This window comes from Labrus bergylta, chromosome 3, assembly GCF_963930695.1.
Source record: "Labrus bergylta chromosome 3, fLabBer1.1, whole genome shotgun sequence".
NCBI classification, from domain to species: domain Eukaryota; kingdom Metazoa; phylum Chordata; class Actinopteri; order Labriformes; family Labridae; genus Labrus; species Labrus bergylta.
This window is the reverse complement of record NC_089197.1, coordinates 10,100,299-10,115,675: the sequence shown is the minus strand read 5'-3', so window position 1 is coordinate 10,115,675 and position 15,377 is coordinate 10,100,299. Positions and strand designations below refer to the sequence as shown.

At 44.4% G+C, this 15,377-nt stretch overlaps 1 protein-coding gene across 1 annotated transcript in view; it reads right to left on the bottom strand.

Moving 5' to 3' along the window:
* nav2a (neuron navigator 2a) overlaps positions 1–15,377 on the bottom strand; it is a 125,839-nt gene that overhangs the window by 58,326 nt on the left and 52,136 nt on the right. The window contains exons 8-11 of the mRNA XM_065952651.1: positions 6,146–7,379; positions 4,756–4,865; positions 4,558–4,666; positions 2,051–2,464 (exon numbers count right to left, since the gene is read on the bottom strand). Of these exons, the coding sequence (XP_065808723.1) occupies positions 2,051–2,464; positions 4,558–4,666; positions 4,756–4,865; positions 6,146–7,379 (1,867 nt within the window). The remainder of the gene's footprint in view (positions 1–2,050; positions 2,465–4,557; positions 4,667–4,755; positions 4,866–6,145; positions 7,380–15,377) is intronic.

Sequence of the window (15,377 nt, the reverse complement as noted above, 5' to 3'; positions counted from 1 at the left end):
ACACTGCAGATCACACCTACACATTCACACACTGATGTCAGAGGCTGCTGTGTGAAGTGACCATCAGAAGTGACTAATCCATACATACACATGCATGCGTCGTAGGAAGCAGCAGGAGCAATTCAGGGTTAGGTGAAAGGGACAATAAAGCGTATCGTATCTAACATCTGTGCTGTTCAATCCTCTGCTTTTGCTTAACATTTTTGAAATCCCTTTTTATTTTTATGTCCTTTTTTATGTGTAAAAGAGCAACTGACACGACCAAAATCACCCCTGGGGATTAATAAAGTATTCCTGATTCTGATTATATCTGCCTTTGCCTTTTTCTTAGTTTTAGCCAGCCTGGGTGTCTGGATGTCTTCAAGCAAGCAAAAGTCTCTGCTCACCTGTTCAATCACTCGCCTGTCCAGGTGTGCCTGTGGCTCGGCCTTTTGTCTGCTCAGACGGATTCAGACATATCAAGTACTTCAAGAGCACTTTGCTCCCTCGACTGCTGCAGCAGCCTGAGGGCTGCTGAATCACTTCAAATCCAGAGAGCCCAGAGGAAGTCATTCCCACTCAAGCTTTTAAGAGATGTGGGTTTCTTATCGCCTTTCTTAGATGAGCTCATAGGTTTCTTTTTTTTTTTTTGTGAGGGGGGGGATTTGCATTCATTAGAACTTGACTCAATCCCTGAAGCAGACCCTGGTGTCTCTGGCTTTGCGATGCCATCTGAGGGCGAGTTGGCGCCTTTTAGAACTTCATCTGATAATAACGATGAGCATAGAGGTTTAAATTGCACAGTGTGACAGCCCAGGTATGCATGGGGGCCTGTTACAACACGGACAGTGGCTTTAAGGGAGCAAATAAACAGGTTATCAGTGTATCAGCATTACTGTACGCACACACACACACACACACACACACACACACACACGGATGGGATACTTGTGGGAACTTAACTGTGCAGAATAAATGTTGCTTACAACACTGAGGCTTGACTGTTGGATGTTATCTGGCAGTTGCAGAGAAGAGGACACACTACTGCCCTCTTCTGGTGAGCATTGGAAATAACTCACAGTCTACCTATGTGTCCATATAAATTAAATGAATGTATTGATATTGATTTTTTTCTCTATTTAATCTGTTTTTTGTTTGATAAGAAATCAATCATACTTGATTTGAATGATCTGATATCATGAACATGGTGATTGTCAGTAAGTACGAGTGTACGTGTGTGGTTGTCTGTCTCTGGGTCAGTCCTGTGCTGGAATGGTCCAATGAAATACAAAGGCAGAGTCAAAAGAAACCTAGCAGTTTTTGATGCGATATACAGTATAAAACAAAATCAGGCTCTGTGTTAACTTGGTTATTGCTCAGTGCATCAAGTAAGCAACTCTTCATGAAGTGCACCGCAGCTGGAGTTATAAATAAGTTATCATTTGAAACATGATGAGTTGGTGTCTTCCTCCACTGATCAACAAAAGAGATCGCACATGTTGCATGAAACTTTCATTTTCTGAGGGTGAGTGTTGTAACTTGTGATTGACATTTAAATTATCACTTTTTATTTTCCTTAAATTGTTGATGGTTAAAAAAAAAAAAAAAAAAGGATATTTGGGCGCAGATGGCCTAGCGGTTACGTCCCGCCCAATGTACGGATGCTATGGTCCTCCCAGCTGGTGGCCGGACTGCAGCTCCTTTCCCACATGTCATTCAACACACTCTCTCCCCGATTTCTTACTCTGTCACACACTGTCCTAAATAAATCCAATAAGCCCTAAAAATAAATCTTGAAAAAAGAAATGCCTGTGGCTAGTCTTCTCTGATCCCAGCGTGACGTAGTCAAGATGCTTGTCTTGTGCAGCCAACAATGCAAAAAACACAAAGCTTTTCTAATTATGAGGATGAAAACAAACAGTGTGTTCTCATACTGGAGGACTGAACTTCTCATTATGACCAAAACTGTGTTTGAGTAGTTTTTCCTGTCAATCCATACATCAGTTATTTTACAACTATAACAATCTGTGTGTAGGATTAAAAAGCATCCTCAGTAAAAAAATCTTCTTACCCGCTGGTGACATCATCAGTGCGTGCTGCGTTCTTGGTCAGCACGTCTCCGTCGCTCATGTATCCTGTGACCTCCATGGAGATGCTGTCCAGGTCCATGTCGTCTCCGGCTCTGTCTCCGAGGTCCACGCTGCAGAGGGCTCCTCCCCGGCCAGCCAGCTGCCGTCTGAGATGCCCGGGGTAGAGGTATCGCCCTCCCTGCCCGCCCGCCGCCCGGCCCCCGTAACTGTTCGCCATAGAGGGGGCATCGCCCGCCTGCAAACGAGGGCTGGACTGACCCAGTCGCCATGACGACAGGGAGGGGCGGGTAGAAGTGAGGCTGAGGATGCTCCGACTCCCCGCGCTGTTATTGCTGCCTCCTCCACCGCTGTTGACGTCTGTCGTGACGTTGCCATCAAACGTGGTTTCCAAGGTGCTGAGCGGGTAGAGACAAAATATAAACTCTCATTCAACACTCGTCTAGAGGTTAATCAAACATGGTGAACAACACTTATATTTACATGTTGGTTGTTTTTTTAAAAGGTTATTATAATTTTAATTTGCAGAGAAAGGAAAAGGCCTGACACTCACTCAGTGCTGTAATGGACTAATTTAAGTTCTGCAATGGATGGTTCACGCACATCTTCGCTATCTTTGGTGGTAAATAAACTCAACTGAAGAAATATATTCTAGTTTAAATATGTATCTTTTTTAAACCCTGAGGTTTGTCTCTCGTGAAGCCCTGCTGGCAGTTACTTCATTGCATGCATATAGCCCCAACCTTGTTCTTGGTAGAGCCCGATTAATCGTCCAGTCGATAATATCAGCTGATATTAGCTTATCCAGTTACTATCGGTGTCGGGTAATTGTATCGTAGATATGTGCCGATATAACTAGATTTATTCAGCAGTCAAATCGCATTTTATTTGAGTTTCAGTCTCTTTCACCAGCAGAGGGCGCTGTATGGATTATAACAATTATTATCACTCTCAGAATGTCAAGCGGTGATGCACATTCATGCTCAGTTACTTTCCAGATGAGTGACCATCTCGTCTTCATTATAATGTATATCTTATCCACAAGTGTTTGACAACTGCTTTCGAGGGATCAATGTAATAAATGTGTAGATCAAAGAAAGATATCTCCCGATATATCGCTATCAGATTTTCTTCTCGCCCAATTATCGGTATCGGTATCGGCCCCACAAATCCCCTAACGGTCAGGCTCTAGTTCTTGGTACTGAACATTTCATTGGCCTGAGCTCAATGAAAAATATTGCTTAATATTTGAGTCAGTGAAATGTATTCTCACTGATACTTAACCCTGCACTGCTGATTTGGCTGCTCCCTCTGTTTGAAGCTTTATTTCTAAGTAGATTTGTAAAACAGGTGCAGACAGATCTGAGAAATCCATGATGAAATAATTGGTATTTATTTTCTATTCTTTATATCTCAAATATTAATCTCAGTTATACTCAGATATAGAAAATCAGTAAATGATTCCTGCTCATGACCTTGAGGTAGATCTCAAAGTGTAGCTTTAAATAAATACAAGTTTTCTCCGATAATTGTCTAAAACTGTCCAATAATGGAGATCACAAATATGGATCACAACAAAAAACCACAAGGATTGCTTCATGGGTCAAGGCCAACCTTGGCCAGGTGCACAGACAGGTAGAAAGTAAAGTGAAGAGCTCCTTTGTTAGTGTAGATAACAACAAAAAAGGACACAGTCACTTCACAACAGAGGGAAAACTAAATCCAGACAGCCGGGTCAGCACTGAGACGTGAGGCCGGACCAGAGGTCAAAATTCTGAAAGAGGGACCCAGATTAAAGCTTAATCTGAATCCAAGCCAACGTGAAGGACATGCACTGTGATCAAAGTGAAACATGCCTCAAAAGAAGGATGAGACGGCAAAAAAAAAAAAAAAAGGTAATACCTGTGAGCCTGGACAGACACAGTCTGCTGACCAAGAGGCAGCTCAGCTGCTGACACAAATCCCAAACATTTGGCCTGATTTAGCCTGTTTACCACTCAGCCGTGGCAGCTATTGAAAGGCGCTACACTTTGATGATCCCCAAACAGTGGAGTTTTGTTTGCCACTTGCAGCTCGTTTTATAAACTCTATTATGAACAATGCTGGATTGACAAGGTGAAAATGAAACCTTTCACCCACTTGAATAATGCTTTGACTTTTACCATCCCTAATTAATTCCCTTTACTCCATTTTTTTTACGTCTCTTTACATTTCCAAGGCATTTTGAAAAAACACAACATGCACGGCTTGTATTGAGGATTACAGTTTGTAACACATCCATCATGAATTCTTCTGTCACCCACTGTATGTGTAACTCACCTGAGATGAGATTTCATTTTCCTACATGTTAAAAAGTTTACAATAAAATGAATCACAATATCTAAATCTAAATAAGGATGTTAAAGAGGTCAACATAATCATCCAACAGAAACCTTCTTCAAAAACAGAGCAGGAAGCGTCCAAGTGAAACCGTCATGCATTCGACTCTTACCTGTGTGAGACCTGAGTTCCCCGTAAGCTGGACATGGTTTCCTCCAGGTTTTGCCGCAGGTCAGCGATGTTTTTTACCGTACGTAACCGCCTCGTCTCTGGGTCCTCCCCTGAGCAAGAGACAAAAGAAACAGGCTTAAAAACTAAAGCCAGAACAATAACACATGTTTCTGACCCTGGTCTGTAAGTGAGCTCCCACCTGATAGGTCCTCGATGGAGAGCTGGCCGCTCTTGTTGAAGGAGACGTCCCCTCCTATTCCTCCTGAGCCGGTCTCGGTGTTCGCCGTCCCCTCGCCATCAGTTTGGGACCTGGGAAAACAAATTATGCAAGGGATCAAAGAGGGGGCATATCATCGATTCTGAATTATTGTGCATTTAGCAGAGGCCTAATATTCAGCAAATTGTCACGAAAGAGGGATAAACCTGATTAAAGTTAAATCTGCTGTGTGAAGTCTTGTGACTGGTGGGGGGGGGGGTCCTGAAATGAACGCATGCTAAGCCCTGAATGCCAGTGACGCTTGTCTTTGAAGAATAAAATCAATAGAGTACAGCCGCTGCCCCGACTAGTGCATTTTGAGACGATGACGTCTGAATGCCTGGGTGACACACATCCTTTGCCTGATCTCAGACTTTAGCCCCGTTGGCTACTGTGCACCCTCTCTGTGAGCCAGTCTGAGCCAATGAGCACCTCTCACACAACTGCAAGGATTGTTAGCATCCAAAATGTCTCTAAAGTCTGATTTCCCGAGCTAATAACGATTCAAAATGAAGATTATTTTCATGCATTCACAACTTTTATGTCTTTTTTAACTTCAGCTTTATTTCTTGTTATATCCAGTCTTTTGCAGGAGTTAAAAAAAGTCAAATTGAACATTAAATACATAATACAATACGTTTTTTTCCTATTTTCTGTCAAACATACTCTTCCTGACAGGTGGAGGTGCTGTAATCCTGCTGCTAATGCTACCTGACAGGTATACAGCAAAGTGATGGGGGGTGTTTGGAGAGGTGGGGTCAGTTAGCTGCAGGTCAGGATGTACAGAGGGAGAGAGGGCAGCAGCACAGGAAGCGTCAGGAGGGCTAATGAGGTTCTGCTAGAAAGGCCTCATTGAGAACGAGGGGGACCGCCTTCCTTATCACACTGGGAGCAGGACCAGAGGTCAGAGGCACACAACATCAGAACATATTTGCACAGATACATGAGCACACACGTGGAGAAAGTACACTCTGCACATACACACACGCACATGTGCATGCACAGATGTGACTGCTCTGGGTTTGCACACATGGATGGATTTAGATTTCCAACTTTTACCAGCTGTCAAAGTATGAAATCCAACAAATGTGACAACTATAAAATGAAGGGTTAGGGTTAAAACCAGGGTTATTCAGGCTGGGAGCCACGTCCAACCATCAGGATTTTTTTTCCTGCTACCGTTTTTTTAACCACTTGGTGTCAAAAATCTTGAAAATGCTGAAAAATGGATCTCACTCCCAGCCTAAATCTCTTTTTCATCGTCATAAACCTGCAGCCTACATTACCCACAATGCCAAAAACATTCATTTTAATTAATTATAAGTGGTGTCACCTGTACATGAAAGGTGCAACGGTGGCCGTGTTGGGGTGGCTGTGGTGCTGTTGAGTCTGAGGTAGCTGCACGCTGACAGTGTTGCTGGCTGTGCTCTGTGTAGTGCCTCCTCCTGCCACCGTGGCGGCGCTGCTTTTTCCCTCGGTGGAGGCCAGGCTGGAAGTGGAGCTGGAGTGTCTGCTGTCTCTGTCTCTGTCTCTGTCCAGGGCGCTGCGGTGCATGACTAGACCCCCTCCTAGCCGCATGCTCCGAGGCCTCTCCCCCGCCTCCTTCGCTGAGGAAGCTTTCCCTCCGACTCCTTTACTTCCTGGCTTTGGTATTCCGCTGTGTGCAGGGGTGGAGCTCTCCTTTTTGGCCACTTTACCCCCCTTGGGAATGAAGCTGGTGATTTTAGAGGTCCTTTTGCTTGAACTGTCTGTGTCTGCAGCTACAGGTGCCGCTTCCTCTTTAGGCTCCTCCCCCCTGAGCTCGGTCCTGTCAGGGACTGAGACACGTTTCCCCACCTCCTTCCCTTTCTCCTTGTCCTTCCCTCTGTCCTTCTCTTTCTCTGTGCCTTTGACGGAGCTCTTCTTGGCAGTTAAAGCTCTGCTGAAAGTGCGCTGGGCAATGCCCCTCAGGGCGATTTTGGGGCTGCTGGCGGTTGTGGCGACAGTCGTACCTGCTGAGGGCGCAGACCCGTAAGCCGTCCCATTACTGGCACCGTTCATTCCCGGCCGTACGTTGCCGTCATTGTCCTCCAGGGGGTCGGTGTTGGAGCCTGTCTCAGCTCTCTCCACCTGCCCCGCACTGAGCTGCCTGGCTAGGGCAGCATTATCAGTCTGAGCCCCGACTCCATTGGAGGAGCTGGAAGATTTGGAGCTTCCTTTACTGTTGAAGAGCTTTAGCTTCTCCAGCATCGACTTCTGAGCGACAACCTTAGGAGGAGCGTCACTCGCCGGTGCAGCCTTACTGGAGGACTCCTTCTCCTGCTTTACTGACTGCATGGCGGACAACGCCGAGGTGCTGGTGGAAGGAGAGGAGGCGTTCTTAGAGCTCATGGATTTGCTCCTCCAGGGCTTGCTGTTGCTGTTGGGCTGGGGGATGGCTGTAGACGACGAGGAGGACGACGAAGACGGGGGAGGACTCAGGGCGGAGGTAGCAGCTGGGATGCTGGTGGAGGAGCTGACGGTCAGTGCGGACGACGGAGCATGCTCAGTCATCACCGAAGGCTGTGAGGTCAAGCCCTCTGAGGAATCTGCAACAGGGGGGAAAAGACAATTTATTAAACAACAAGATAGGAAGGTATAGAGACGAGGAGGAAGAGCCTGAATAAGAGGGAGGGCCTCGGGGGGGGGGAGAGAAGAGAAGGCAGATGCTGAGTCTACTTCGACCCCACACAAAGTGGCCTTATAAGGGCCTGGAGGTGGTCTGTGCGGATCCAGCCAAACGTGCCACCATTTCTCTCTGGGCTAGCCACCAAAATTGTGATAAAGCTCTCCGCACTAACAATGAGAGGAGCCCATCACTAACTGTTTATAAAAACAATGAGGAGCAGGCTCAAGTGCTTTCAAGTCTTGCCAAGCAGGCCGAGCTGAGAAGCTCTTATAAGGCTTGGACTTATATGGACTGCTTTTGGGCAGCGTCCCTCTGCTTCACAAAGAATCACTGTCTGGTCATATGAACTCCCTTTTGCATACAAGCAAGAGATTCATGTGCATTTTGACCTGCTGATGCAGAGATTCGAGCGTTTTGCAGACTAAACATGATCCCATACATCACTGCTATGATGAGTTTATCGATCAAAGAGAAATGACCTGCACCAAGTAAATCAGCAGCATCTCAACAAGCAGACTTACCCAGAACTGGAGGAGCAAGACAAGAGCTGAATTCCCTGCTGCAGGTCTCTGTTCTCACTGTTAAAGACTATGCTGAGGTTTGTCATTGTGGTGCTCCCAGCAGCACAGAGTTCAGACCAGTAACATTTGAATATTCAAACCACACCAACGGCCACTCAGAGAGAGAGAGAGAGAGAGAGCGGGCTAAGAGTGGAAATAACCATAACAGATCCGTTGCAACTTAGCGCTCTGACTTCACTTCATACACACACAAAGACTTATATTTATTCCCAGTCACTGCTGCTGCTGCTGCTGCGCCTTTTCATACGACTGTGGAAACATTAGACCCGTGGGAGTTAAGGTTGTTAATACTCTGCAAAAAAACTCCTCATCTAAACAATACCTTTTTTGTTAATTCATGAGACTTCAAAGTCTGAGTCACTCCCGAGTAATCGCAGTTTCACAGCAGCCCAACAGATTTCTGGAGTACAAGTCAACCTTATTAAACAATTGAAGTAAATCGGATTTTCTTTAATGTATTTAGGGTTTTCTTTCTCGTATTCATCCGTTATCTGTTTTATTGCCCTGGATTTTTACACTGTAGTCAGCCCCCCCCCCAGTTGGTAGAGTCAGTCGCCTCTCAACCAGAAAGCAATTGAAAGTGATACAATGACAATGAAATAGAACAATTTGATGAAGATACATTATATTGAAAGAACAGAATCAAGCTAAGTTACTAGCATAAAGAAGTAAGTTTCTTTTAGGTCACTTTTTTTTTTGTTGCCTTTATTAGATAGAACAGGTGAAGAGAGAAAGAGAGAGAGACAGGAAATGTTGGGAGGAAAGAGAGTGGGGGACGACATGCAGCAAAGGGCTGAGGCCGGACCTGTGCCCACGACCGTCGAGGACCACATGGTCTGTACCTGTACATGGGGTGCATGACACAGCCACTTGGCCATCCAGCCCCCCACAAGGATTTGGTTTTAGACAACTCTTCAAAATTTAGAGAAAAAAAATTGAAGATTAATCCCACTCTATGCACTTTCCTTTCTAATTGTTTAAAAAAACAGAGACTTTTGGTGCTCAATACATGTGGATGCTACTAAAAATATCTTATATTCACATATTCTGTCTTTAATATCGCTCAATGATCATATAACTCTCACCATGTTCATGTTTTCTCTCATTCATGCTGACGATAAATGCCAAAATCACATGTTATTCATAAGGTCTCAGTAAGTCATCTTCTGAATATTAAACTCTCAGCCTGCTTGTTTACCCCTCTCTCACTGGCTCTCCACATTATTTCACTTTTACGGCACCTTTCATGCCCTAATTGGAAATAGGCACTCGCTCGCCGCCTTTCCACTCTCCCCCTGTTTAGCATTTAGCGAGAGCAGCCAGAAACAATGCAGCCATTAGGAAGTGATTAGAGCTCAATTAGCCGTGCTAGCAGTTAGCAATCGGGAAAGTGGGTCAGGTTGCTAATAGCTGGCTTCCAATTGGAGGCGGCTGAATGAGGGGGGACCTGCTGTGATTCTGGAGCAGGCAGGGAGAATAAGAGGGGGACTGGCACTACAGGTTAGGGATGAGTGAAGCTTTGATGTGGGCTAGCAGGACAGACTGTGCTGTGCTGACCGTGAATGGGGTCAGCTTGGATTTTGGGGTCAGAAAGGAACAGAAGGAGAAATGCAGGACATGGAGAGGCCCTGGACACTGGGAGAGCTGGTCCTTGTCATGACTGGACCCAGTGACCGGGGCTGACACGCTCCAGTTGGGTTGCCATGGGTGAGGGAAGGTGGTCAATCTTCAACGTGTTGGGTCAGAAGTGACACTGCAGTGATGTGGACTCAAAACCTCCAAACAACCATGCCTAACAAGACTGAACGCTTCCAAAAACACATGAGTCAGAAACTTAAGAGACAGATTAAAGTTTGTCGTACTATGGTCTGGGTGGATGGAGTCTGAGTTGCTCTAGGATTTATACTGACAATCAAACACTTGTCTTTAAGTTCCAGTGAAACTGTCTGTGAACAGCTGTGATGTAATGCTGGACAATGCATCAGCCTGTGTCTAAAATGAGTAATCAAGCAACTGAGACTCAGTCAATGCCTCTGTGTACAGTTTACACAACTTAGTTTAAACCAACGTCATTGTTGTACTGGGGTCAGCGTATAATATGTGCAGGGTCGAGCGAATTTGATGACTGGACAGCAGCTGAAAAACTTTGAATTTTGCTAGCACATCATCAGCTGCAAATGTACCTTTGAGCTCAGCAGACTAAATATCACCCGTTGCCAATTCTTATCCATGAAAAGGTCTGCTTTCCATTGCATTGGAATAAGATTATGATCGTATACTGCATGAAAAATAAATAAATGGTTTATAATCTATTTTGCAATCAACTGTGTTATTAGCAAGAAACGTCTTTTATGGAATGGAAACTAGGATTTTATCAAATCATCTGAGGCAAACCTGCAATGAGGTCCATAAATCACTAATGATTAAAAACTGATTGTTCTTTTCAAACTGCTCTTTTTACATATTAACCATTGGCACACATACAGTCGACTCTGCCCCTGAAATCTTTGCACATCCTGCATATTTGAGCACGTTTTCAGGAGTTTTGTGCATGTGTGAAAACATCATTTGTGAGTCGGCCACAGGGTGGCGCACATGTCTTCTTTTTTGGCACAACTTCCTGAAACAGTGGAAAGTTCACATTTATAGACAACAAACTACAAATACTGTCACATGGATACAGACCTGCAACAAATTAATATAACCTTACATTATCACATTGGATTAATCTGTCCCTAATCTGGCAGCATTTTTTTTAAACCAGCTTCCAATTAAGGGCACTTAATGCGATCGAGGAAGCACTTTCCTTCAAAAAAATAAACACACAGCACTGCAGTCCTAACATGCAAACCGAATGGGTCACTGACCTAATGACCCTGTGCAGCCTTGGGGCCCGAATCCTGGAAATAAAAAACCTCCCACTGCCCCTCTTAAACTGCAACGCTTTAGCCGTCTGCTTCACAAAACATGTTGAAAGAATTTAAGTGTTTACGACTCAAGTGCTTAATAACAGCAGTCATTAGAGAATAAAACCCAGAGCAGAAGATGACAGTAGATGAGTAGCCAAAGGGGGAAAAGACCACCACTTAAGTTCCTGTCTACCATTAAAAAAAAAAAAACCTGTCTCCCCCTCTCTGAGCCTCCTGATAACATCAAGGTGTTTGGGAAATCAGCCAAAGTGGACCCAAAGCTCGTTACATGGATGGTCACACTCATGTGTCCGTGCGTGTGCAATTGTGTGTTAATGCATGTGTGCAGCTAAGGAAAAAGCATGCAATGTCACACAAGTGTCAACACTTTTCTTTGTGTGCATGCACGTCGGGTTGAAGAGAAAGGGGGATGTTTGCTCTGCCTGACGACTTCAAATGCTTTAACCTCGATGCAGTTTTGCTCCAGTGAGCGGAGCAAACACACAAACTAACAGGCAGTAAATGCTTAAGAGGTAGCGTCAAATTGGCTGACACTGTTCAGACATCACAAGCCCCTCCGACTGCTCTTATGTTTGCACCGGTCACAAGACATAAAGCTAAACCTTTCTCAGTCAGTAAGTGACCAAATTGCTGACCTGAAAATGCTCTACTTACATACAAACCACATAAAGCAAGACTGAAAAAAAAACAAAAAAAAAACATGTCAAGCTGCAGAGAAAGTTTCCCACATGTGCTGCACACAGAGAGAGCATTGTGAGAGAGATTCTTCCCTCCTCGGTCAGCTTAATTTCATTCCTCCATTGACGTTTAATTTGTTAAAAATCTGCACAAATCACATCAGATTGGCACAGAGTTTGAAGCCGCAGGTGTTTGCTTACTCATCGCGTTGTGATTTCGGCAGCCCGCTCTCTCCTCTTCGCTCGCTCTCCTCAGTCATTGTGCTCCAAAAAGTGAGAGGGACAGCCGGCTTTTGTGCCGAGACTGAAACTTTTTAAAGTTTCTCCACATGAATACACTCAAATAGTGACGCTACAGCTCATCAGATTTAGAGAGAGCAATTCATTTAGGAGAGGCACTGGTGGTCATACAAACACACACACACACACACACACACACACGGGCTGCAGAAGCGTGCACACACACACACACAAACACACAGGTGCCCTTAGCTTTCTGTGCCTGCCTGCGTCTCTCTGCTCTGTGTCACTCTGTGGACACACAGACTCTGTCACCTTGTGTTAACACGAAGCAGAAGAGAAGATTCAGGTCTGTCTCCTTACTGTACAGCCGTGCAGTGACGTGACTCCTTTCTGGTGTCACAGCCATTGACACAGAGCAGATCTGGCCCCACAATGGAAGCAGGCTGCAGGTGTCCCCGAACCAAATGAACATACAGCAACACTGTCTCACAACAAGCGCGCATAACATCCAGCAATGACTAGCATGTATGACCCAATATTCAATTTTAAGGCAATGAATTGAAGTCTATTCAAAAATAGACACATTTTAATGAAACCTTGAAGCTATGAACACAATCTAAATCAGTGTCAAGTTTCACACCAAGTGAAGCAAAAAGTGCAACAACTTCTACAATCCTTCATGAGAAATGTTCACTTTAGAATCCTCCAATATGGCATCACAAAAATGTAAATACGTTCATATCCTCCAACAACAACAGCATTAACAAACTAGTGAAACAACCTGTAAGTGTTAAATGTAAAGCTCAGGTTAAACATCTGAACCTTAAACCCACACACAGGTTCAAAACCAGCTACAAGAGCATGCTGACAAACCTCATGGGTGCTGCAGACGTCCAGAAGAGGAAGAGAGAAAGAAGGAGAGGAGGAGATGGACAGGAGAGGAGAGGAGAGGAGAGGAGAGGAGAGGAGAGGAGGGAAGAGGTCCAAACCATGGCCAACCATCCACAGAGTGCAGGAGGAGGAGGAGGAGGAGGAGGAGGAGGAGGGGGAGGAGTGCAGCGCTGTGGCAGTGGGCAGGGGCTTAGCAGCATTACAACAACAGGGTAAGGAGGAGGGGGGTTGAAAAGGGAAACTCATACCTGCTCTTAATTATAATGCCTACAAGTCTTAAACACACATTCATAAACACACACACACACACACCTTATGAGGTAATTACTCTGTTAATTTAAACCATTTTTAACAAAGTGGATCTGATTTCTAGATGAGCTTTGGTCTTTTTTTGAGGAACTTTGCCGACTTAATCCAGTCAAGTTGATTTAATTTCTATAATGCCAAACATAACAGAAGTTCAGTCAGGCATCTTTTCATGCAGAGCAGCTCCAGACTGCATCTCTTTATAATCTCTTCATAATGTCACAGAATGAGAGCAAATAATGTGCGAGCACTTGGCGACAGTGGCAGAGAAGAAAACTCCTCAAACAAACAGAAACTTCAAGCAGAGACAGACTCGGGGTGGGTGGCCATCAGCCGTGATGTAAAACTCCCGTAAAACACAAAGACTGAAAAATAAACACTTCACTTTAATGCAGATACTGAAATATTTTCTCTTTATACAGAAGGGTACTACACCCCATGCTAACAAACTTCTACAATTACTGCTTCATCTTTTACTCCTGATACACGAGGGGTTCTGAACCTTGTTAGCAAATCTATAACATGACTGTACAGTTATTTTTAATATAATTGAACAGGTTTTAATAATTGTGTTTTCCCTCTATCGAACAAATAAGATGTAATCTGTTGATAAATCAAGTTTAAAGGTTCTTAAAGGTACAGTCCGTTCACCTTATGTTGAGCCAGGTGAGCTGTTTGCCTCTTTCACAGCTTTTCTGCAGAAGAAGATAATTTAAACATTTAAATAGGGGAGACGGTGGCCTAGTGGTTAGTTTGCACGCCCAATGTGCAGAGGCTATATAAATAAATCCAGCCTGTGACTGGTTTCCCACATGTCATTACCCACTCTCTCTCTCCCATTGATTTTCAACTCTATCCAGCGGTAAAGCGCTGAATGACCCTTGAAACATCGACTTCATACACCGATGCCTAGCTGTAGCTCATTAGCACATGTGTGGGAGTTGTTTCCATCTTTCCCTCTTTTTCTCAGCAACAAATGAATATAAACAAACTTCCCCAAATGTCTCAATTCCTTTAACTCTACCACGTTCACTTTGTTCTCCAACCACGTTCATCAACACTAAACTTTCCATTAAAAAGCTCCCTTTCTCCAACAGTGCTGCACATCAGAATAAGTTCCCCACAGTGCTGCTCCCTGTTAATTTGTCACTGTTTAAACACAGACAACAGACACTCGCTCTGACACACACACACACACACACACACACACACACACACACACACACACACACACACACACACACACACACACACACACACACACACACACACACACACACACACACACACACACAGACAAACACTTTCATGCCAATGATTCTCTCTCTCTCTCTCTCTGGGCGGTCAGAACTCTCTGTCTCATGCAGGGTAATGAGTTTAGACTGAGAACACTAACACAGTCTATATAAAGCTTTGGCCCACTGAGCTGTGACAGAAGCTATTTCAACACTGCTCTAACTAAATAAAAACTGTCAAACACACACACACAGTGTGTTTGCTGCAGAGCATTAACACTGTGCAGAAGGAGTTAAACTGGGTCAGAGCAATTTGGAATAGACTCCTGAGTGTACAAATCTGACTCGAATGCAAACATAAGACAGATAATATGTCTGTTCATGATTCTCGCAGAGTAAATGGGAGTGGAACAGTGTGCTGCTGCACTGTGTTTGCCTGTTTCATTTATAACATGAGATATACTTTATTAATCCTGCGAGCAGAAATTCATCTTTACACTCTGTTGTTGAACATGCTACACACACATAGGCTGAAATACACACACATGCACAAACAGGATCCTGTGGACATTCTCTAATGGAGGCATGTCAGAGTGAGGGGGCTGCACACAGCGAGCGCTCCTGAGCTGCTGGGGCTTTAGGTGCCTTGCTCAAGGGCACCCCAGCAGTGCTCAAAAGTGAACTGGCACCTCTCCAGCTACCAGACCGGAACGACCTCCTGTTTCCCTACATTATCTCACATTCTCATTATCTCTTTTAACAGACATTAACAGATCAGCAGAGTGGGTGCATTCCTTTCAGGGATGCCGTTCTTTGGATAAACATGAAACTCTTTTGAATCTTCAGCACAAGAGATGAACAGCTGTGTCAGAAATATTTGGTATAGTTGGTGAAAGCCTGAATACATCAAACACTTAAGCAACGTATATCAAGTCTACAACCTTGAAATTCTGCCTCTTGCAGCATTGAACGAGGCAAAGATTGTATTTTGTAGGAAAGTCTGCTGTTTCAATCTCTTCTCGCTCACATTCTGGGTCAGTTTTAGGTCAATTCAA